The following is a 23,514-nucleotide window of genomic DNA, read 5'->3' on the forward strand; positions in this document are numbered from 1 at the left end:
GGCCGGATGCGTCACGCGCAGGCCACGCCCACCTCAGATTCGCGGAAACCGGTGCGATACGTCACGTAACTAAACGATTTAGAAATTCATTCCATTTAATTAATTGAGGAATTAAGATCTAGTAGAGAAATGCAGGTCTTTGAAGATATTTGTTTCCACACACGTATATTGTAAGCTACCGAAATTAAGGTTTGGGCTAGGCTGGAATGACTTTGTATATAAAATGGGTGTATATCCTTTCTCAAATGTATAAATTGAGTAATTGATTGTATTTAAGGCTCCGTGTATTTTAAATATTCCTCACAAATATTTTAGGCATCAGGTTGTGCATCTTCTGTGTTTAAAGAGAACGGTTATTTCATTTCAGTTCTAGCAGTAATTATAATTTCTAGACCCAATTCGTTCCAAGATATCATGTAGCTGTTTTTTTTGTAAGAGGAGAGAGATTAACTGAGAAAATAATATTCTATATGTAACTTACTTTCCCTTATTCTGCTCATTAAAGACAGATCTCCCTTGTTTTATGCGAAGGGTCTTTCTTTTGATCCTTTCTCTTGTAACACAGAACACCACTGCTTTTATCTTCCTCAGATGTTACAGAAGAAACAGCAACAGATTCTTAGGCATGTCTTCTTACACATTCAATTTTTTCTTCCTCTGCTTAACTTTTATGTATATTTCATGACTTGTCATAGAAATCCCTCAATATTGCTTGATACTGTAACTACATAAAACTCAAACTTAGAGATCCCTATAGTAACAAACATGTTTATTAAATTCTTGTAACTATGAAATATACAAAAGAAATACAACTGCTTTGCAACAGACACCTAGAAGAAATAAAATGCTTCATAAATGCAGTATTTTCAAATTTTATTTGCATTATCACTTTAGTTTCTTTTGAAGACTACAAAACCTTTCTTGACAAGAATACAAGCAATAGTATCCTTCCAGACTCTCATGTGGTAATATTTGGAAAAAGGATAATACATATATATTTTCTAAAAACAGAGAGCTCTCAATAAAATAATCAAAATTTATTTTTGCCTAGTTATCAGCATTTTAGTTGCAATGCTAATGAAAGCATCTGATGCAACTTTAATGTTCTGTCTGAAAGATACAGTACAGTTAAATGTTACTATATCTTATATTTGCATGCTATACTTATGAAATCAATATAAAGAATAATTCTACAGAACTGTATAAAAATATTTTATATATGTATCTTAAAATTTCTTAAATAGTTACTTGCCCCATTGTCATTAAAATGGTAAAATAAGTATATCCCTTGTAAGTGGACTTTCCCTTTGTTTAGGTCAGAAGTATCAAGATACATATACATCAGCATCAAGATTAAAAACTACTCATTACTAATCAATAATTTATATGCTATAAAACCTTCCTTTTATTATCATAAAACAGTGATTTACTTGATCTATATCTACATTCATAGGGTACCTAAATAAAATTTCTTAGTGTTTATTCTCTTTATGGCGTGACCCTGCCCTGGCTAAAAATTCTCACATTTTCTTCTGCCTGCTAGAAATGATTACTTCAGTAACATTTCAAACTGTGTGGGAGAAGACAGTAGTAGACTACTATATTTTACCAAGAAAAACACCTGGATAAAGTGATTGTTGATATGCCAGATGACCCCATCAAGTTGGATGCCACACAACATGCTACTGAAGAAAAGCTGAGGACCTTTTGGAGCACTAATATTTATGATGCAATTAGATTAAAGTTTTCTGAAAATTTAGTGCTGACATTTGCCATGCAAGAAAAAATTCAAAGGTTGCAAAGTCAAAATTAGGGAGGGAACATGGAACTTAAAAATATGATTATAAAAAATTCAAACACAATAAAAGATATATAGAATAAACTGCATTAGCATCTTGGGCATCAGGAAATTGAAATGGACTGGAAATTGGGCATTTTCAGTAAGAAAATCATATTGTCTATTATTCTGGACATGAAATCCTAAGTGGAAAGTTGCTTTCATAGTCAGGAAGATATAGCAAAGATAATACTTGATGACTAAATATCAATTAGATTCTGCAGACAATATATGATGGTTATTCAAGTTCCATTGATGCAGAAGAAGAGGAAGTTGATGAGTTCTCTAGCCAAGTTCAATCCAAAATTGACATAATTTTCAAACAAGATGTGTTGCTTATGATTGCCGACTGGAATGCCAAAGCTGGAAACAATAAGGAAGAAAATGTAGTTGGACTACATGGCCTAGGGAACAGAAATGAAGCAGGCAAATTACTTACACATTTCTGCCAATCTAATATTTTTTTCATTGCTGACACATTCTTCAAACAATCACAATAAGGACTAATATACACATATATGAGCACAGTGAAAACAAATTGAGTATATTATTGGTATAAGGAAGTGGAAGAGATTGGTTATAGAATGCAAAAATGCAGCCAAGATCTGATTGTGGAACAGATCACAAACTCTATGTAAATTTCAAATCAAGCTAAAGTGGAGGAACAAAGTTAACCAGTTACCCTGATATGATTGAGTATATACTTATTGTTTTCAAGGGGCAACATCAGGAATTGCTCTGAAAGCCTGCACCTTAATAGAAAACCAGAGCAACTATGGAATGATATAAAACAAGCTGATGTTTGAAGGAATGTGGAAAGGGACTGTCAAAAGACCTGCACATAAGAAATCAAACTGGAATGATGTCATTGCAGGTGGTAGGTATTCCCAAGAAGAGAAGAGACAGCAAAACCAAGAAAGATAAATATCTGGGAGGAACGTAACAATAATTTCATGGAACTGTTAAAAGAGAGGCTCAGTATTTCATAAGACATACAAGATGGAAACAGAGACAATGAAAAACATTTTTCCAAAAAGATCTCCCATCTCCAATATTGCATCAATTTCCTATACTAAAGGATACCAATCGACAGACAATAATTGATTAAATGAAGATCAAACAGAAGTGGAGTGTATAAATAAGGGTTGCCAACATCTAAAATATCTTAGAAGAGATACACTGTTTAAAAGAACTTCTAGTTAAAGAAGTTAGTTACATCATTAGCAAGTTACACAGGTAGAGTAGCTACAGAAATATGGCAAACTGCACACTTACAAATATTAAGGAAATTTAGAGTGTGCAAACCATTGCACAATATCCTTGATTTTACATGCTAGTAAAATAATATTTAGAACAGGGGTGTCAAACTGGCGGCCCAAAGCCAGATGCGTCACATGCAGGCCATGCCCACTCCAGTTCCGCAAAGGGGAAAAACATTGTGAAATGTCAAGTGATGGCAACGTGACCCTGCGAGTTTGACACTCATGGTTTAGAATCAACCAATGTAGCTTAGACATTTACACAGAAAAGGAAATGTTCAAACTCATCTTTTAAAAAGACATGGAACAAGAGGCATTCATACTGGATAATTGAGAAAGCCAAAAAATCAATTTATGCTTCAGTGGTTATAGAAAGGTCTTTGATAATGCTCTCATGTCGAGCTACGAAATGTCCTTAGGTTTGACTATGAATAATAAATCAGCAATCAGGAAATACAGTATAGCAATTCAAGGTCTTGGTAAATATATTCAGGTGCTGTGAAGTATCTGTACCCATGAAGATTAGAATAGAAAAAATATTGATGCTTTTGAAATTTGATGCTCAAAAGACTCTACAGAATAATATGGATAGCCATGAAAACAAACAAAATGGATCATAGAACAAATAAATTTAGAGTTCTCACTCAAGGCACAAATGATCAAGTTTAACTAATGTTTTGGATATATTATATAACTGAAGATCCAGTTTCTTTTAGAGACCATGATGTTGGGAAAAGTGAAAGAAAAAAGAACAGATTAGTACCATTGCAAGAACAATGAATGTATGACCAAGACACCAAAAAGGCCAGGTTGAGAACAATTCAAGGGAGAAAATCTATCTACATAGTTACTAAGACTTGACACTAACTTCATGACACTTAATATACCAATTTTGAAAATCATTTCAAGATACCTCTATTAATCATTAGCATACTATTTGTGCCAAATCATTAATGGTTGGTGAATCTTTTATCATGGATTGCTCATTTAGACAACTGCTTCTTATGGGTGGAGATATGTTCCTGATGAAATTCTCACTGCACATATATTAAATGGCCATTTAAGTTCTAAACCATATTTGTAGTGAGTGATAAGGAAATTTTAATGTTTTTATATAAAATCCCAAAATAATCTAAAAATTAAAAGTAGTTATCAATGAATGTTGGGGTTTATAATATATTTCCCTCTTTTTTTGTTATAAAAACACAGGAAGTATATATTATCTAAAGGCAAGAATTACGAAGAAACATTATTTTTCTATTCAGCTATTAAATAATATTTTAGAAAACATGAATCAGAACAGGCTTAAACATTCAATTATTTAAGATTAACTAATTGGAAGTCACCTCCAATTTGGTTGATACTAATATTCCCAGCCAAGGATGACAAAAGTCACAGAAGACATTGAAATAATAGCTTTCTTTTAACTTCAAATTTATAAATTATATATTTTCTGATGTGTTATGCCGATTTAAAATTTATAGAAAGGCTTAAATAAATTATTTGAGAAATAATGAGTAATGGAATTATTTTGTACCAGTTTTCAAATACTTTTAAAAGGAACAAAATTACATTATCTATTTTTCTTAACTAACTTGGAAAATGCAACTGAGATGTTGTAAATATATCAATGTTTAAGTAAACTGTTCTTTTTCTTAAATATAATATGCATAAATGATTGCTTTATATAAAGTAAGAATGTTTTCTGTCTAGGAAAAGTAAATCATTTAATTTTTCTTAGGGGTAGATGAAATTTTATTAAGATAAAATCTAAAATTTCCAGTGCAATCCAATTGGAAAAAAAATCTGCTTATTTATTTATAGGTAAATTCCAATGTGCTCACCTTCATGCTCTCTAACCACTACATTTAAAATCATAAAATAACCCAGGGCTATAAATGGATTACATATTGAACATGATTATATATGATTGAATCCAACTGCTTAAAATTATTTTGTAGAGAAGACGTATTTATAAGTGTGTGTGTATGTATGTGTACACCACACCCACTCACATACCCACACACCCACTTATTTCCTGCAGAATATTAAATAAGAATCTGCTAAGAAGCATATATTGTTCAATATAAATCTAACTGCATGAGTCCAATGTGAATAGCATCTTTAAAACATCTACTAAAATCCCTTCATTTGGAAGATGGTTATTAAAAATGTTCATGCGCACAGAGATAAAATATTTTTTCTGCAAGACAATAAAATATAGTAGCAAAGTGAAATAAAATAACTGGAGCAGCAGACTAATACAAATAATGGATTCATGTTCCAAGGTTCCAAAGATATAAACATGCCTTACATGTCTGTTCTTTGCTTATTAAGAAAGAAACAAAAATTTGTTTCTTCTCTCAAAATGGAATAAGCATTTTGTGAAATTTCTAGAGCTTCAGCAACATTTAGCATTTCAGCATTTTTGTTAGATTTAACCCATGACCAAGAACAACTAGTGCATATGTTTATATACATCAAAATAAGGGATCCATTTGAAAAAGCTCAACATTATATTTCCTTTCCAATTCCAAAAATACCCCAGAACTTATTTTATGTAGTTGTGAATTGCACCATAGATGCTTTAGGGAAATCATGGCAAAGTAAATGCAATAAACACATTAGGGCTGAAAATCATGTTAAAAATAGACATATTAGAAAATTTCAGCAGATAAAACCATATACAGGTAGTCCTCGACTACAACTGTTCATTTACTCACCGTTCAACATTACAACAGTGAAAAAAATAACTTATGAGTATTTTTCACACATGACTGCTGCAGCACCCCCATGGTCATGTGATGATCTTTTTCAACCCTTTGATAAGCAAAGTCAATGAGGAGGACAGATTCACTTAACCGAGTTACTAACTTATCAACTGCAGTGATTCATTTAACAACTGTGGCAAGAAAGGTTGTAAAATGAGGCAAAACATACTTAACAAATGCCTCACTTAACAGAAATTTTGGGCTCAATTATAGTCATAAGTTGAGGACTACCTGTATTTCCATCCATCCAAATTTAGGAAACAGCCCTTGCCCATGTATTTTGTGTGGAAAATCCAAATCATATGAATGATCCCCATGTTACTAGACTCTGTCATGAAAAGCTGTCTTTAACTATAAAATATCACTTATTTAGGATCTGTCATTGCAATTAAATCTTGAGGCAACATTTAGAAAAATTAAAAAATATTTTCAAGCATGACAGAAGAAAGTATTTTAAGACATCAACATTTAACGAACAGTAAGAAATAAAGGCCCCTTGGTGGCTAATTAGCAGCATCTATACAAGCAAAGACTCATTTAAGAACTCGTGTGTGAACAGGATTTTAAATTACAGTACAAATAAAACTGGTAATCTGAAATAGTTGCGTGAGTCTGTAAGGCAGAAACATGAGATGAAGCCCTGGAAAGAACTACAAATTAATATTAACTAAAAGAAAGACAGACAAACTATAGTACCCAGTGATTAAAGAGATCACAAACATTTGATATTAAAAAAAGATATATTTCATTTCCTACTTTGCTTATCTACCACAATGAACTGAGACTAACTTATTGGCAAAATGCAAGACAATAAAGAAATATTACTACTGTATAAAGAATAATTTCTTTGGCAGAATTCTGATGAGCCACCCAAAATTCTTCATTTCTTCAGCATACAATATATTGCAATACATAAAAAGTTTGACATCTCACATATCTGATCCCAAAACAATTTGAAGAGGTGAAAGTTTTCCCAAGTCCCCATGAAAATGATAAAAACAACCTCAGAAGTAGTGCTATGTTTAGTATGTGTGTTTAGGATTGCAACCTTAGCATCTGATTATACAGCATTATTCAAGATTGTAATCTACAAACATGCCAAACTTTGAAGGCAGAGCCACTAGAAAAGTTGAAGACACTGAGACACATTCCATTCAATTTGGACTCAATGCTGCTTTTGTCTATAGTGGCCCAAATATAACAGACCTGCTGTTAATTTTTAGCTACAAAATGATCTAACATTATTATTGGAGAAAGCACTATTTCAGCTTAAACATTACATTTCTATCCCCTCCATTTTCTGATCAGCACTGTGCAATAAATGCTATTGCTGCTTAAGCAACAAAGAAAAACCAGTTACAATTAACATCACCTGAACCAAAGTTAAACTATTTAGCCATAGTTTCTGAGATTCACCAAAAGACACTCATCATGACGATATGCAGATCCTTTTTGCTTCCATACATAGCAAACTACATATATGATTAAAATATGCCATTTATGCCATTAAATGCTTTAACAATTCTCAAGATTTCTAATAATGTGTTCATGGGAAAATCCAAGCAAGGAAATACACATTCACAGAATTACATTCAATAGCTGTTTAACAGTCAAGCTGTTTTAGAGATGTCCAATCATACTGATTAATATTTTAATCAGATTTAATTGTCAAATCAATTAGTCTAAAGAGGAAACAGTACGTAAGTGTATTGTTAGGAAAAATATACAAAACATATAAAACACTGGATGGCACAAATTACAGTGCTAATATAAACATATTTTAAGGTAAGTGCTTAACATAAACTGTCCATCCTTACATGTATCAAATAATTATTTTAAAGGGAGGAAAAAGATTCCCTATAAAAATAATGCTATATGGTGCAGAGTGCTTTTTTCAGTGTATCTATTGTTACAAGAGGTGTTCATAATTATTTCCATTAATAGTTTTTTTCAATCACTGATTCCGCTTTTTTCTCCACTTGAAGGAAAATGTTTTGCTTTAACAGTTTTCAAAAGATGAAAGCAGGAGCAGCAGCAGCAGCAGAACAGTACCAGCTGGAAGAGTGTGCTTTCAGGATATTGGGGTGCTATCTGTTGCCATAATTTGTGCTATCAACTCATTGTGGTACCATTTTTTTTTACATGAGGTCATTTCATAGAGCAGTTGAGGTAATTTTTTTTACTCCTCTTCTTTGAGCAAGCGTAGAGCGACCCACTGGCTCCAAAATCGGAGACTGATTGCGATTCAATGCTGAGTATGTAGCTGCCATGGCACCCTAGGAATAAAAAGATTTTTTAAATTGTGAATCATAGGTTAAATGACCACATTACGGAGTTTAAACAAACAGAATTTAATAATGTAGAATTTTAATATTTAAAAGACATAAACATCTTAATCTACAGTGCAACATGTCTCTGCCTTTCTGTTTTGCACCTCATATCCATGCAGGCAAGAATATGTATTAATAACATTGCCCAATCATTTAAAACATTAGTTTACAGGGAATGTCCAACATTCTAGCACTGTATACTTCTCAAATCTCACAAATGTGATTTAGATTTGCTCTTAATGCTAACTGCAGTTCTCAAATAGGAAGAATTTGTGCAAATAACAACCATCTCGCAGAAGCTATACTGATTAGATGATACCACATATGCCTTTAGTATCATTGGTTACTAAGTATTCTAATTTCTATTAAGTATTTTACATTTTTATCCTATCATATTAGATTTGGAAACCAAGAAAAATTTGAAGTATGTTAGACAAATTTTGTAGTTTTATTAAACCCGTATGTAATAATAATAAATTGCCCTTTGAAAAACACTGAAGAGGGGCGGGGCTGAAATCATAGTGTTATGATGTGTCTCACAGGGTTCTGTGAGGACACACCAAAATCTGGATTGTTGGGATGTCTGGACGGATCTTAATCACCTTGGATGGGTGATGAATAAAGAGAGCACATTCCACTGATCTCAGGGAGCTTGCAATCTCTCTGACTGACCCGGAGAAGGCTCTCAAACTCAGTAGGAGGAAAGCCAGCCAATGCGTGCTGGACTGAAGCTGTGACAATGACTGGAAACATGAGATTGAATAACAGTGTGAATAATCTGACTAAGAGATTTATAACTTTTAACTTTCATAGAAGAAAGAACCCCCTGGAAAGCATCTGGGTGAAAGTGGGACTTAAAAGCAGGCGGTGGACTTGTGTTTTTTTTCTCCACCTCCCAGAAAAGCAGCGAGAGAAGCCTAGGAGCCATTTTTAGAATAAGAAGTAAAGTCAAAGATCTATCTAAAAAAGAGTGGAAAAACTTTCCAGTTAGAAAGCAGGACTGGATACCTCAAGTACAAAACTGACTAATTTAGAAGATGTTTAGATATTATAAAGCTTGGAAACACTGAGTTTTTATTAAAAACATTTTTATAAAATTTGAAATGGAGTGTATTAAGTAAGAAGAGGAAGAAAAAAGAGGAATAGAGCAACAGTGCCATCTACTGGTAAAAGTGCAAGGAAAAATATATAAATAGTATAACCTTGACTGGCTGAAAAAAGCAGACGATAACAACTGACAGATAAACTACTTTTGAACTACAATTGTTCAAATTGGACAACTGAGGCAGAGAGTGAAACACTGAGATTTTTTTATTCTTAAAAAGTGCAGCTCTTGGAACTTAAATGGAAATGAAAAAGATAAAACAAAACAGAAACTGAGAATAGCAGTATATTTCCTTTGCTATTACTTTTGCTCTGTGAACTCTCCACTGGTGGATATAAAATAGCTGGTGGTTAAATTCTAGGGCTTGGTGGGCCTATGTGGATTACAAATTATCAATTTTGTCATTGATAAGAAAGAATTAGGGTTTAAAGAACCTGAAAAACATGACTGGCAGAGCTTAAAGATTGATAACTTTTGGATTATAATTTATACTTTTACCTTATTCTTGAATTACAATTAACAGCATCATCCCTTCCTTTTTGTGGATTACAAATAATAAAAGATTTTAAAATGAGGAAACACCATCTGCAATCTTCAGCAACATCCAGTCCATCAGGTCAGAGGTCACTGGATGCCATGTTGCAACAAGAGAAAATGAATACTATGCAGGCAGAACAGAAAGTTATGATACAAGTCCTCCATGAGGACTTTAAAGAAAGAATGGGGAAAGAAGAGGATAAAATATAGAATTTTCAACAAATGATGGTGAATAGTGAACCACGATACAGAAAAAAGAGTAGAGGAAGTTGACTATAGACTTACATTGGCACACAAAAATAAAGAAAGAATGATTATACCAATTGAGATGGATAGAGCTGATTATTATTTGCGGTTCCAGAATTTGGAGGAAGAGAAGGGAGAGAACTTACCTGAGATACTAGAAAAGTTGTTGATGGAGGCTTTAGAGGTGACCAAAGAAAAAGCACTTGCTGAAATTGATGAAACGTTTAGAATGCAGACTAGATATGCGACAAGAAACAGGCTTCCTAGAGAAGTACATGTAAGACTCACTAAAAAAACAATGAAAACAGAGTTCCTACAACAAATGAGAGATAACCCTTTAAAATACAAAAGGAAAGAGGTAGTAGTTCTAAAACAGATCCTGAGAAGAGTTAGAGAAGCAAAGAGGGAATATAAATTCTTAACAAAGCAACTAATTAAAAACAGAGTGAAATTCAGATGACTGATACCAGAGGAAATATTGGTGTCCTGGATGGAGCAAAGACATAGATTAGACACCATAGAAAAAGCAGAACGATTCTACGAACACTACTTTGATCACAAGAGGAACCGAGAATAAGAGAGGAAAGAGAGATAACAGAGGACAGATGACAAGAAGTTGCAGGTGAGAGAAGGGTACAAAAAAGAGAAGATGGAAGAGATCTGGAGGAAATAGCAAAGAGAGAAGGAGAGAAGCCTAAAGAACTGAGAGAGACAAGTGTGATTGGACAACAAAACCCATCTAAAAGTAAAACCATGGAAGAAGTAAAATTAATGTCAATTAACATAATTGGATTGAATTCGGCAATAAAAAGGAAAATGACTTTTAGTAAACCAGAAAAATTAAAATTAGGTATAATCTGCTTGCAAGAAGTTCATATTAAAAAACAATACTATATCTTAAAATTGGGAAGTTTTATACCTCTTTACCACAACAAAAGAGGGGAATAGCTCTTTATGTAAAAGAGACAATAAATGTTAAGCAAATATTTACAGAGGAAGAGAGGATTTTGATGGTGGAGATAACAATGAATAACAAACAGATACTTCTAGTAGCAATATATGCATCAAATAACTATCAAGAGGACTTTTATGCACAACTCCATAAGAAAATAATAGAATTGGACTATGAAAATATATGTATAGTAGGAGACTTCAATGCAATTGTAGATGAGAAACAAGACTATAAAACTAAAAAATAATTTAAAAAGCCAGAAAAAACTACCAAAAGCCTTTTTTAAAATGGTGGAAAGTAGGCATTCAAGATGTATGGCGAGAGACTCATCCTAATGAAAACCAATGCTCATTTTATTCAAATAGATATATGTCTTGGTGCAGAATAGACATGATATGGATTCCAGAAGAACTAAAGTCTAATGTACAGAAATAAGCAATTGGGCGGATCACAATTTGATAAAAGTTATATGGAAGGCACAAAAAAGGAAACTAAGATGAACCTTGAACCAATCAATGCTAAAAGAAAAGGAACTTATTCAATTTATGGAAAGAGAATTGGACATTAAAAAAAAAGAAAATAGAAAAGAAGACACCTCACTACAAAATGTATGGGATATAGCTAAGGCATATCATATTTTTCGGGGTATAAGACACACCTTTTTTCCTCAAAAAAGAGGCTGAAAATCTAGGTGCATCTTATACACCGAATACATTTTTTGTCTCCCAAAGCCCCTCCCCTCCCCAAAATGGTTGTGCATACCCTTATGGAGGCTTTCAGAGAGCTCCTGGGGGCTGGGGAGGGCACAAATGAGCAAAAAACAGGCTGTTTTTTGCTTGTTTTTGCCCCCCCGGAGGACTCTGCAAGCCCCCCCAAGGCTATTCATGCCTTTTTGGGGGGGAAATGGGCCTGTTTTCATGAAAAATGGGCCGTTTTGGGGAGGTTTGAAGAGTGTAACCTCCCCTCCCCTTTTTTTTCCTTTTGGAAAGCTCTTTAACTGATTGATGAGAATTACATTGATCAAGTGCTGTGCCAGCAGAAACAACTACCTATCTACTGTATTTCTCTCTCTCTATATATATATTTCTCTCTCTCTTCTATCCCTTTATCTACCTACCGTGTTTCCCCGAAAATACGACAGAGTCTTATTTTCTTTTTACTTACAAAATATGGCCTTGGGCTTATTATAGGGGATGGCTTATTGTTTTGGGGTTGCCGGGTGGCTGCTCCCTTGAGAACTGGCTCCTGAAGAGCCGGGCACAGCCTCAGGGGCGAAGCAGCCATGAGGTGACCAAGCTCACAAACAACCGCTCGGCAAACCCCCTCTCCAGCCGGGCAGAGCACCATTCACTGATCTACTGAGTATCTCTAAGGCACCAAGCCACGTGGCATTCTGCCCGCTCCCCAGCTCCCGCGGCTTGGCACATTAGGGATACCCCCTAGGTCAGTGCATGGAGCTCTGCCCGGCTGGAGAAGGGGGTTGCACAAACTCCTCTTCCGCCCCCAGCAGGTATGCCTCCTAGCCTCAACATGTCCGGGCCCAGCTCTCCCTGCAGCAGCCACCTCTTCTCCGGTTCCAAACTCCCAAGGTCGGCTGCCGAGTCTTCTCGCAGCGGCTGCTCTAGGAGTGCGCTCTATGGTTGTGGGCTGGCTGCTGGAAGACTTTCTTTCCGGAAGACTCTCTTATAGAGTCTTCCAGCAGCCAGCCCACAACCATAGAATGGACTCCTAGAGTGGCTGCTGTTGGAAGACTCGGCAGCCGAGTTTGGGAGTTTGGAACCGAAGAAGACGTTATGCTCATAGCATGGTGGCGGTGGTGGCTGCTGCAGGGAGAGCTGGGCCCGGACATGTTGAGGCTAGGAGGAATGCCTGCTGGGGGCGGAAGAGGCGCTCGCGCAACCCCCTTCTCCAGCCGGGCAGAGCACCATGCACTGACCTAGGGGGTATCCCTAATGTGCCAAGCTGCAGGAGCTGGGGAGTGGGCAGAGTGCCACGTGGCTTGGCGCCTTAGGGATACCTCCTAGGTCAGTGAATGGTGCTCTGCCTGGCTGGAGAGGGGGTTTGTCAGGTGGTTGCTCGTGAGCGTGGTCCCCTCATGGCTGCTTTGCCCCTGAGGCTGTGCCCGGCTTTTCGGGAGCCAGCTCGCAAGGGAGCAGCTACCAGGCAACTCCCCCCTCCGGCCAGGCAGACCACTCCACAACCTAGCAGTATCCCGAAGGCAGCAAGCAATGTGAGCGCCTTTCTCCCCCCGGCTCCTGTGGCTTGGCGCCTTCAGGATACCGCTATGTCAGTGAGTGGTGCTCTGCTTGGCCGGAAGGGGGGGGGGTTTCCAGGGGGTTTATTTTCGGGGGTGAGCTTATATTTTTGCCCATGCGAAAAATGTGGCAAGGCTTTAGTTTCAGGACAGGTCGTATTTTCAGGGAAAGATGGTACCTACCTAACTACTCTCTCCCTCCCTCCCTCCTGTATTTCTCTCTATATATATTTCTCTCTCTCTATCCCTCTACCTACCAACCTAGCTACTCTCTCTCTCTCTCTCTCTCTCTCCCTACCTATCTACTGTATTTCTCTATCTCTATCTCTATTTCTCTCTCTCTATCCCTCTACCTACCTATCTACACACTCTCTCTTCCTACCTACCTACTGTATTTTTCTATTTCTCTCTCTCTCTTTCTATCCCTTTATCTACCTACCTACCTACCTACCTACCTACCTACCTACCTACCTACTCTCTCTCTCTCTCCCTACCTACTGTATTTCTCTCTCTCTCTCTCTCTCTCTCTCTCTCTCCCCCCCCCTCTATCTACCTACCTACTTTTTTATTTGCCTCTTCAAAACCTTGGTGCAGCTTATACTCTGGTACGTCTTATACTCCAAAAAATACGGTATATTAGAGGACTAGTCATAACATATATGGGAAAGAAAAATAAAAAGAAACAAAAGCAAAAAATACTAGAAAAAGAATATAAGATATTATAGACCGATTTCTTTACTAAATACTGATTATAAAATATTTGCTGCAATAACTGCAGAAAGACTAAAAAGATTTCTAAACCAGTTTATTCATTCAGATCAAAATGTTTTTTTTTACCCAAGATACAAATTAAAGATAATATGAGAATAATCTTAAATACATTGGAATATTAGGAAGCACACCAGAGAAGCAAATGGCATTGGTCTTCCTAGATGACAGAAAGCATTTGATAATGTGAACTGGCAATTTATGCTAACACTATTCAAAAACATGGACTTTGGGGAGAGATTAACATGATCAAGGTGATACATTATAAATAAAATGTAAAGGTGAGAGTAAATGGAGATGTGACTAAGAAGATTAATATTAAGGTACAAGACAACAATGTCTCCTGTCCCCCTTGTTATTTATAATGACATTGGAAGTATTGCATAGAAATATTAGATAGGATACAGAGATAAAAGGTATGGAAATAAAAAAGTAAAAGTATAACAAAGAGTCTGCAAATGACAGTACAGCAATGGCGAACCTTTTTTGGCTTGCGTGCCATAAGGAGGGGAGCGCAGGGGAGTTGTGCGCAGGTGTGCCACACCCATAATGCAACGCGCGATCCCCCCAATGTGCATGCGTGCATGAGAGGCGCGAACCCCCCCCCCCATTTTTTTGAATGCTTTTTTCTCCATCCACAGGCTCCAGAGGCTTTATAGGAGCCTGGGGAGGGCGAAAACAGCCTCCCCTGCCCCCTCGGAGGCCCTCCGAAGGCGTCAGAGACCTTCAGAAGGCTTCCCTGAAACTTCCCTGAAGCCTCCGGAGGACTAAAAACAACCCTACCAGCAAACCGGAAGTGACTTAACCAACCCTATGAACAAACCGGAAGTCCGTTCCCAAACTTCTGGTTTGCTCATAGAGCCGTCTTTTTTGCGCTCCGGAAGCTCCGGGGGGGGGGAGGCTCTTTTTGTTCTCCCCAAATGCCTATAAAGCCTCTAGAGCCTGGGGAGGGCGAAAAATGGCTTTAAAAAAGGCTGAACTCAGCTGGCCAGCACGCATGTGCGCTGGCCAACTGACAGGACAACGCCTTGCCTGCCCTCACAAATGACTCTGCGTGCCACAGGTTCGCCATCCCGGACTTAGTATTTATTTTTGAAGATCCATTAGAAACAGGGCCTAGATTAATTTTAAAAAATAGAAGAATATGGGAAAGTAGCAGGACTGAAAATAATAAAGATAAAACTAAAATTTAAGTGAAAAATCTTGCAGATAAGCAGAAAAAAGAGTTAATAAAGAGAATAGATATTCAGATTACTAAGTAAGTAAAATAGTTAGGAATCCAGTTGACAGCAAGATGTTTAATGATTAAGGAAGATAACTATTATAAATTGATGCAACAAATTAAAACAGATTTGGAAAAATGGAAAAATTTGCAACTATCGTTGATAGGAAGAATAGGTACAATTAAAATGAATATACTGCTTACTGTACTTATTTCAAACAATTCTGATAAAATTGGGGGGAAAATACTATGAGGAACTTAATAAAACAATACTAAAATACATTTGGAAGGGGAAAGAAGCAGGAATTAGCTTTAAAATGTTGCAGGATTCAAGAAACAGAGGAGGCTTTGGATTACCAAATTGAGAATTGTATTACCAGGCAGCAGTATGGATGAACATGGATGAAAGAATGATCTATAACTGGGTTGGCATGCCTTCTTATGGTATGGGGAAAGCAAGATACATGGTTACTTTCAAAGATATTACATAAGGAACACGCTACTGTTAGTATGGGAGAAAAATTAGAGAATATTATTATTTGAGGATACCAATTTGGCTTTTAACAATGAAAGTACTCATCCGCCCAAATGTTATTAACATAGGAATATGATTAAGATTATTATATTGAATATAATTATTATATTTTCATTAGTATATACGGTATGTTAAGAGGGAGAAATGAATAGATCTATGATGCTGATTGTTATTATTGTAAGATTAGAGAATTATTAGCAATGTAATGCATACTGTAAATTTTGACTGTAAGAGCCATTTGGACCTGGACGACAAACTGTTTAATGGAAAATGAAATGTTTAAATAAAAAAATAAAAAAACCTATTAAAAAAAGAAAAACACTGAAAGAACTTATTATTTACTGGGCTTATTTCTATGCTGTTCCTGTTGATGATATATCTGAATGGCATATCTACGTGACATCCATAAATGTTACAAAATAAAAAAACTCATAAGATCAAATCAAAGTACATCTCTCTATACATAACTTTGGGAACTTCAATTATATTAGATAAATACTCCAAAGTCAAAACAAACTATGTTAAAATGTCCAATTCCTCCATGGCCTGCTGGTGTAGCCAAGTTTTAATGGCCTTCCTTTTAAGCCAATAGGGTAGGATTGACTTCCTTGACAGAAGTAAACAATTACTGATTTTGTTCCTTAATGATGAAAGATTTATTATAGGGAAAATGCCTTCAATGGATCATTGACTAAGAAAATCTTAAATGTACAAATTTCAAAGCATTGCTAGAAATGGAAATGGTAGCAATACAGGTAGTCCTTGTTTAACAATGGTAATTGGGACTGGAATTTCGGTGGCTAAGCAATGCCATCATAAGACATGATTTCACATGATTGTGCTGCTTACTGATGGCGATTCTAGCAATTCCCAGTTACTGTTAAGTGAGGGCAGCACGAGTTTTTAAGTGAGAACTTAACATGATCATAACTTCCTACTTCCTGTCAGCTTCCCTACTGATTTTGCCTTGTGGGGAACAAGCACTGCAGGTCCCTTGCAATCAAGTGACCATGGGACACCATGATGTTCGGGAGATACAGGCTGGTTGCTGAGTGTTCAGATCACAATCACATACATGGTCAAGGGGTGCTGCAAAGGTCAGAATTTCAAGGACCAATTGTAAGTGAAACTCATTCAATACTGTTGCTAGTTCAAATAGTCACTGAACAAATGGCTGTTAAATGAGACCTCCTGTAATGGGAAAAAATAAGGGGGCAAACTGCAGATTAAAATATAGGAAACAGAATGTTTATTCATTTTAACTATTTTTATAGCTCACTCCAATCACAAAGGATTATACAAAAGAAATGTTTACAAATTGCAAATGAATTCCCTAATTGGTGCTACCATGTAGTCATTCATTGAGACCAAAAACATACTGAAATAAAGCAGTTTTGTTTTCAGAAAACTAACACAACAGGGTCTATCTTCCTCTGGAGAAAAGTTCCACAGAATGGGGGTTACTGCAGAGAAGCCTGCCATCTTATGCACTTCCATGTACATTCTTAGCAGGTATTCTCTAGATGACCAGAAGAACATATCAGTTCTAATAAAATGTTGTCCGATATATGCCATCGGTGTGCCATAAAGGCCTACTCTAAGGAATAGTATGTTTAGGATTATTTTTTACCTTCACAAGATGTGGAGCATCTTGCCTGTTGAGTTGGTACTGAGGCAACTGATCGCAGTGAACTATCCATGGGTGCCTTAGAACTTGAGCAGCAGTCAGTCTCTGATGAGGGTCAACATGAAGCATTTTCGAAACTAAGTCCTGTAAACAATTAGTTAAATTGCACAAGTTTTATAAAATAATAAAATGATGGATTTGATTCAGATATATTAAACAACATTTCAGATTAGAAAGGATACCTCAGTCTTTAGATGAAGGGATATTTGTAATCAGAGTATGGGAGAATTTTGTAATGTACTTATATTTGCTGCAAAAGAAACCAGAAGCTTCTATTTTTTCCTTTCCAATTATTTCTTTCTGTGCTTTTTCTTTTTTTCTTTCTTTACAGCTTAAGCTTTATTAGTTTGTGTTTTTATGTGCTTTACAAAGCTTTAATAAAAAGATTATTTTAAAAAAATGCCCTGGTAAGGTATTGCACTTAATTGCATAAATGGAGACAAGGGATATAAAAAAGGAAACAGGAAATAAAAGAACCAAATACTGATCATGGTAATTAAAAATGGCCATTTTTGTGGCATTCCTTCCCCTACACACAAAAAAAACAACAACCAAAAAGCAAATTACTTCAATCACTAATATCAGGAGAAGGCTATATAAACTATTGAGCTTTATTCCTAATAATAGCCTAATTATTTCATTGTACTGTAAAGCCAGTTTGCTGTAGTGACTAAGGCACTGGTATATTTATCTACAGACCCACCACATATCTACCAAGATGTAGATATCTAAAATATCTACTGATCCCTCACATCATGGACATAAAATGTTTCAACTTCTCCCCTCAGGATGCCTCTATAGGGCACTACAAGCAAAAACAACTAGATACAAATATAGACGTTTCCCCTCCCCCCATGCAATCACTCTGCTGAACACCTAATTTCCACAGCATTGTCTTAGGCCTAACAATATTTATTCATGTAGTAGGCTGTAATTGCTATTATCCTTCTCATTTTCTCATCTTCTCATTTCTCATCTTTACTACTACCTTCTCCTATTGGTATCTTACGATTTATCACTTATTGTTTGTATTTTAGGATTAGTGATTGTAACTATGATTTTTTATCTATGACCTATCACTTTGTTGTTTAGATGTACAAGAAGATCAAGGTATATAAAAAGAGAAGTCACCTTCTGGTTGGTGATTCAATCATAAGGGATGTAAATTTAGGAAAGGATATGGAGGTTTTAAAAGAGGCCAGGTGCTACTGCCAGCAGAGACAAGAGGCGTATTCTTAAGGTAGTCAAGAATGTAAGTAAAGATTGTGACATTGATGCTATTATACATCTTGGCACAAATGATCTGTCCCAAAAAGATGTACTTTCTGTGAAGAATGATTTCTAGAGCTTGGGGTATGAACTTAGTAGTGTAGGTTGTAGGCTTATCTTTTCAGAGGTTTTACCAGTATATAAGGAACAAAAAGGGAAGGGCCAGCGTGTAGCAGAGTTTGATGTGTGGCTAAAGGAGTGGGAAAGCTTTGGTTTTATTAGTCATGATACCTGCAGCTGGTCCAATGAAAAACTGTGCAAAAGAGATGGTTTGCACCCATCCAAGAAAGGGACTGAGTTACTTGGCATTAAATTCAAAGATTTTCTGGATAAACATTTTAACTGAACAGCAGGGACAGGGAATTAAATGATACAGAACATTTCTGTCCCCAGCAATCTAAAACTCATAGGGTTATCAGTGCATGTAACATAGATGTTTGTGCGGGTAAGATTATCACTCCTGCTGTCAAGCAAAACCAAGCATTTAATAGTGAGTGTCATACCATGTGCATGAATCATACAAGTGGCAAGAAAATAGGGGCAGTCAGGCATAACACAGGGTCAATCTAAATGGACTCAAATGTCTATACACCAATGCACAGAGTATGAGGAATAAACAGGGTGAATTAGAAATTCAAGTAAATGAGGGCAGATATGATATTGTTGCCATTACAGAAACTTGGTGGGATAAAACCCACAAATGGAACATACAGCTAGAAGGATTTAAATTATTTAAAAGAAATAGACCAAATAAAAGAGGAGGTGGAGTTGCACTATATATAAGAAATAACTACATCTCTATAGAAATAGAGCACAACAATGATGAGAACTATTTGAATGCATTTGGGTCAATATTAAAGGTTAGGGGGGAAATGACATTGTCATAGGTCTATACCAGTGACGTGCGGTGACGTTTATGACTGGTGAGGCTGGTGACGTCATCAAACCACGTGGTTGCTCCGATCGCAGGGGCGCAGCCCAAACGGAGAAATTTCTTCAGCTCCAGCCTCAATCAGCGCAGCCGCGGTCCCCTTCATCTTGCCTCAGGAAGGAGGGGAATGGGACCATGTGTGCAGGGGAAGGGGATTGCGGCTCTGCTAATCTGAGGCTGTGCGCTGAGGAGCCGCCTGCACACGTGGTCCCATTCCCCTTGCAAGGATCCCGGGCTCGCCCAATGCAAAAAATGCCTGGGTACCGTGTTTCCCCGAAAATACAACCTGTCCTGCGCTCACTGACCTAGCGTTATCCCGAAAGCGCCAAGTTACAGGAGCCGGGGGTGGGGGGAGCGCTCACGTTGCTTGCCGCCTTCGGTATACCGCTAGGTTGGGGAGTGGCATTCTGTCCGGCCAGAGGGGAGAGTTGCCGGGAAACTCCCCAGCCGGGAAAAGCGCCATTCACTGACCTCAGCAGCCGCCCCGCAAATCCCCTCTCCAGCCGGGAAAAGCGCCATTCACTGACCTCAGCAGCCGCCCCGCAAATCCCCTCTCCAGCCGGGAAAAGCGCCATTCACTGACCTCAGCAGCCGCCCCGCAAATCCCCTCTCCAGCCGGGAAAAGTGCCATTCACTGACCTCAGCAGCCGCCCCGCAAATCCCCTCTCCAGCTGGGAAAAGCGCCATTCACTGACCTCAGCAGCCGCCCCGCAAATCCCCTCTCCAGCCGGGAAAAGCGCCATTCACTGACCTCAGCAGCCGCCCCGCAAATCCCCTCTCCAGCCGGGAAAAGCGCCATTCACCAAGCCCTTGCGCAGCTGTCCCAGGCGACCGCTGCTGGCTGCTGCTGCCCGCCGCCGCCCCGCTCCTCTCCGTGCATAACTTCCAAACTCCAAAACTTCCAGCATCGGCCGCTCTAGGAGTGCTCTCTATGGTGGGCCGGCTGCTGGACAGAGAGTTTTCCGGACAGTCTTCCAGCAGCCGGCCCACCATAGAGAGCACTCCTAGAGCGGGCGATGCTGGAAGTTTTGGAGTTTGGAAGTTATGCACGGAGCGGAGCGGCGGGGCGGCGGGCGGCAGCGGGCAGCAGCAGCCAGCGGCGGTCGCCTGGGAGAGCTGCGCAAGGGCTTGGTGAATGGCGCTTTTCCCGGCTGGAGAGGGGATTTGCCGGGCGGCTGCTCAGGTCAGTGAATGGCGCTTTTCCCGGCTAGACAGGGGATTTTCCGGGCGGCTGCTCGTGAGCATAGTTACCTCATGGCTACTTCGCCCCTGAGGCTGTGCCCGGCTCTTCGGGAGCCAGTTCACAAGAGAGCAGCCGCCCGGCAACTCTCCCCTCTGGCCGGACAGAACGCCACTCCCCAACCTAGCGGTATATTGAAGGCGGCAAGCAACGTGAGCGCTCCCCCCACCCCCGGCTCCTGTAACTTGGTGCTTTTGGGATAACGCTAGGTCAGTGAGCGCAGGACAGGTTGTATTTTCGGGGAAACATGGTACCTAGGCATTTTTTGCATTGGGCGAGCCTGTGATCCTTGCAAGGGGAATGGGACCACGTGTGCAGGAGGCTCCTCAGCACACAGCCTCAGATTAGCAGAGCCGCGATCCCCTTCCCCTGCACACGTGGTCCCATTCCCCTCCTTCCTGAGGCAAGATGAAGGGGACCGCGGCTGCGCTGATTGAGGCTGGAGCTGAGGAGCCTCCTGCACACGTGGTCCCATTCCCCTTGCAAGGATCCTGGGCTCGCCCGATGTAAAAAATGGCGAGATCGGCACACTTGGGGCTGCTGCTGAGATGTCCAGGGAGGCTAAACCAAGCCGCGCGCCTCTCCCAGCCACTTTCACGGCTTCCTGGAGTAATTCTTTTTTATTTTCATGACGAGAGTGGTGAGGCTCCGCCTCCCCTGCCTCCCCTGACTGCACGTCACTGGTCTATACTACAGGCCACCCAAACAAGCAGAGGAAGTAGATAAACTTTTTGTTAGTCAGCTAACTAAGGTATGTAGGAAGCACATCACAATAGTAATGGGGGATTTTAATTACCCTGACATCAACTGGGAAACAAACTGCACCAAGTGGAAGATCCAAAAGGTTCCTGATGAACCTAGCAGACAATTTTGTTTCCCAAAAAGTTGAGAAGGGAACAAGGGGATCGTCCATATTGTACTTAATTTTCACTAACAGAGAGGAAATGATAGGTGTTGAAGCCATAGAAACCCTGGGGCCAAGTGACCATGCAATATTGGAATTCAACATTATGCAAACATAAGTAGTAGAACAAAGTCAAACTAGAGTCTTGGATTTTAAGAGCTAATTTCAATAAACTTAGAGAGTGCTTGGGAAGAATTCCATGGATGAGAATCCTCAAGGGAAAGACAACTCAAGAAGCTTGGGAAATTTTGAAAAATGAGATTACAAAAGCTCAGTCTAGCACAATACCAATGAAGAAGAAAAATAACAGCTCCCAAAAGAAATCAGCACGGCTGCATAAAGAACTCTCTGACAAACTGAAAGGAAAAAAAAAGTTAAGTAAAAAAAGTGGAAAGATGGGGACATAACTAAGGCAGAATATCAGCAAATAGCCCAAGCCTGTAAAGATGAAGTAAGGAAAGCTAAGGCTCACAATGAAGAAAGGCTTGCCACAAAAGTAAAAAATAACAAAAAAAAGCTTCTTCCAACATGTTAAAAACAAGAAAAAGGTTAAGGAAACAATTGGTCCCTTTGGAGAAAGTGGCAACTAGGTGACAAGCAACAGGGAGAAAGCAGAACTATTTAACTCCTTTTTTGCATCTGTCTTTACACAAAGGGATAAAACAGTCCAACCTATCAAAAACAGCATCAGAAAAATCAGATTAGGAACACAAATTGAAATAGGGAATAAAATGGTAAGTGAGCACCTGTCTACCCTAGACGAGTTCAAATCACTAGGACCGGAGAGATTACACCCCAGGGTTCTGAAGGAACTGGCAGATGAAATCTCAGAACCACTGAACTATAACTTTCAGAGATCCTGGAGCACCGGGGAACTGCCAGAGGACTGGAAAAGAGCTGATGTGGTTCCTATCTTCAAAAAAGGAAAAAAATAGATCCAGGAAACTATAGACCTATCAGCCTGACCTCAATACCAGGAAAGATTCTGGAAAAGATAATCAAGCAACGAATAAACAAACACCTAGAAGTAAACAAAATAATAGCCAAAAGCTAACATGGGTTTGTCAAAAACAGATCATGCCAGACTAATCTTATTGCATTCTTTGACAAAGTGACAAAATTAGTGGACCAGAGGAATGCCGTCGATATAGTTTACTTGGACTCCAGTAAGGCATTTGATAAGGTAGACCATAACCTACTACTAGATAAAGTAGAAGAATGTGGGTTGGACAGCATCACAACCAGATGAATTCGTAACTGGCTGACCAACCGCACTCAACGTGTAGTCCTCAATGGAACTGCATTTACATGGAGGGAAGTATGCAGTGGAGTACCCCAAGGCTCTGTTTTAGGCCCAGTACTCTTCAACATCTTCATCAATGATTTGGATGAGAGAATAAATGGGGAACTCATCAAATTTGCAGATGACACCAAGCTGGCAGGAATAGCCAACACTCAAAAAGACAGGCTTAAGATACAGAAGGATCTTGACAAACTTGAACATTGGGCACTATTGAATAAAATGAAATTCAATGGTGAAAAGAGTAAAGTTCTACATTTAGGCAAGAAAAACAAAATGCACAGGTACAGTATAGTGGTACCTTGCTCAATAGTAGTAACTGTGAGAGGGATCTTGGAGTCCTAGTGGACAACCATTTAAATATGAG

At 38.4% G+C, this 23,514-nt stretch overlaps 1 protein-coding gene across 5 annotated transcripts in view; it reads right to left on the reverse strand.

The window, feature by feature from the left end:
- Positions 1–6,588: 6,588 nt before the first annotated feature.
- RPS6KA3 (ribosomal protein S6 kinase A3) overlaps positions 6,589–23,514 on the reverse strand; it is a 142,688-nt gene continuing 125,762 nt past the window's right edge. For all 5 annotated transcript variants that reach the window (XM_081947342.1, XM_081947341.1, XM_081947340.1 and 2 more), the window contains exons 21-22: positions 17,447–17,587; positions 6,589–8,143 (exon numbers count right to left, since the gene is read on the reverse strand). In XM_081947342.1, coding sequence (XP_081803468.1) covers positions 8,021–8,143; positions 17,447–17,587 — 264 coding nt within the window. In that variant the 3' untranslated portion in view covers positions 6,589–8,020. The remainder of the gene's footprint in view (positions 8,144–17,446; positions 17,588–23,514) is intronic.

This window comes from Natrix helvetica (assembly GCF_964273705.1).
Source record: "Natrix helvetica genome assembly, chromosome: 3".
Classification (NCBI taxonomy): domain Eukaryota; kingdom Metazoa; phylum Chordata; class Lepidosauria; order Squamata; family Natricidae; genus Natrix; species Natrix helvetica.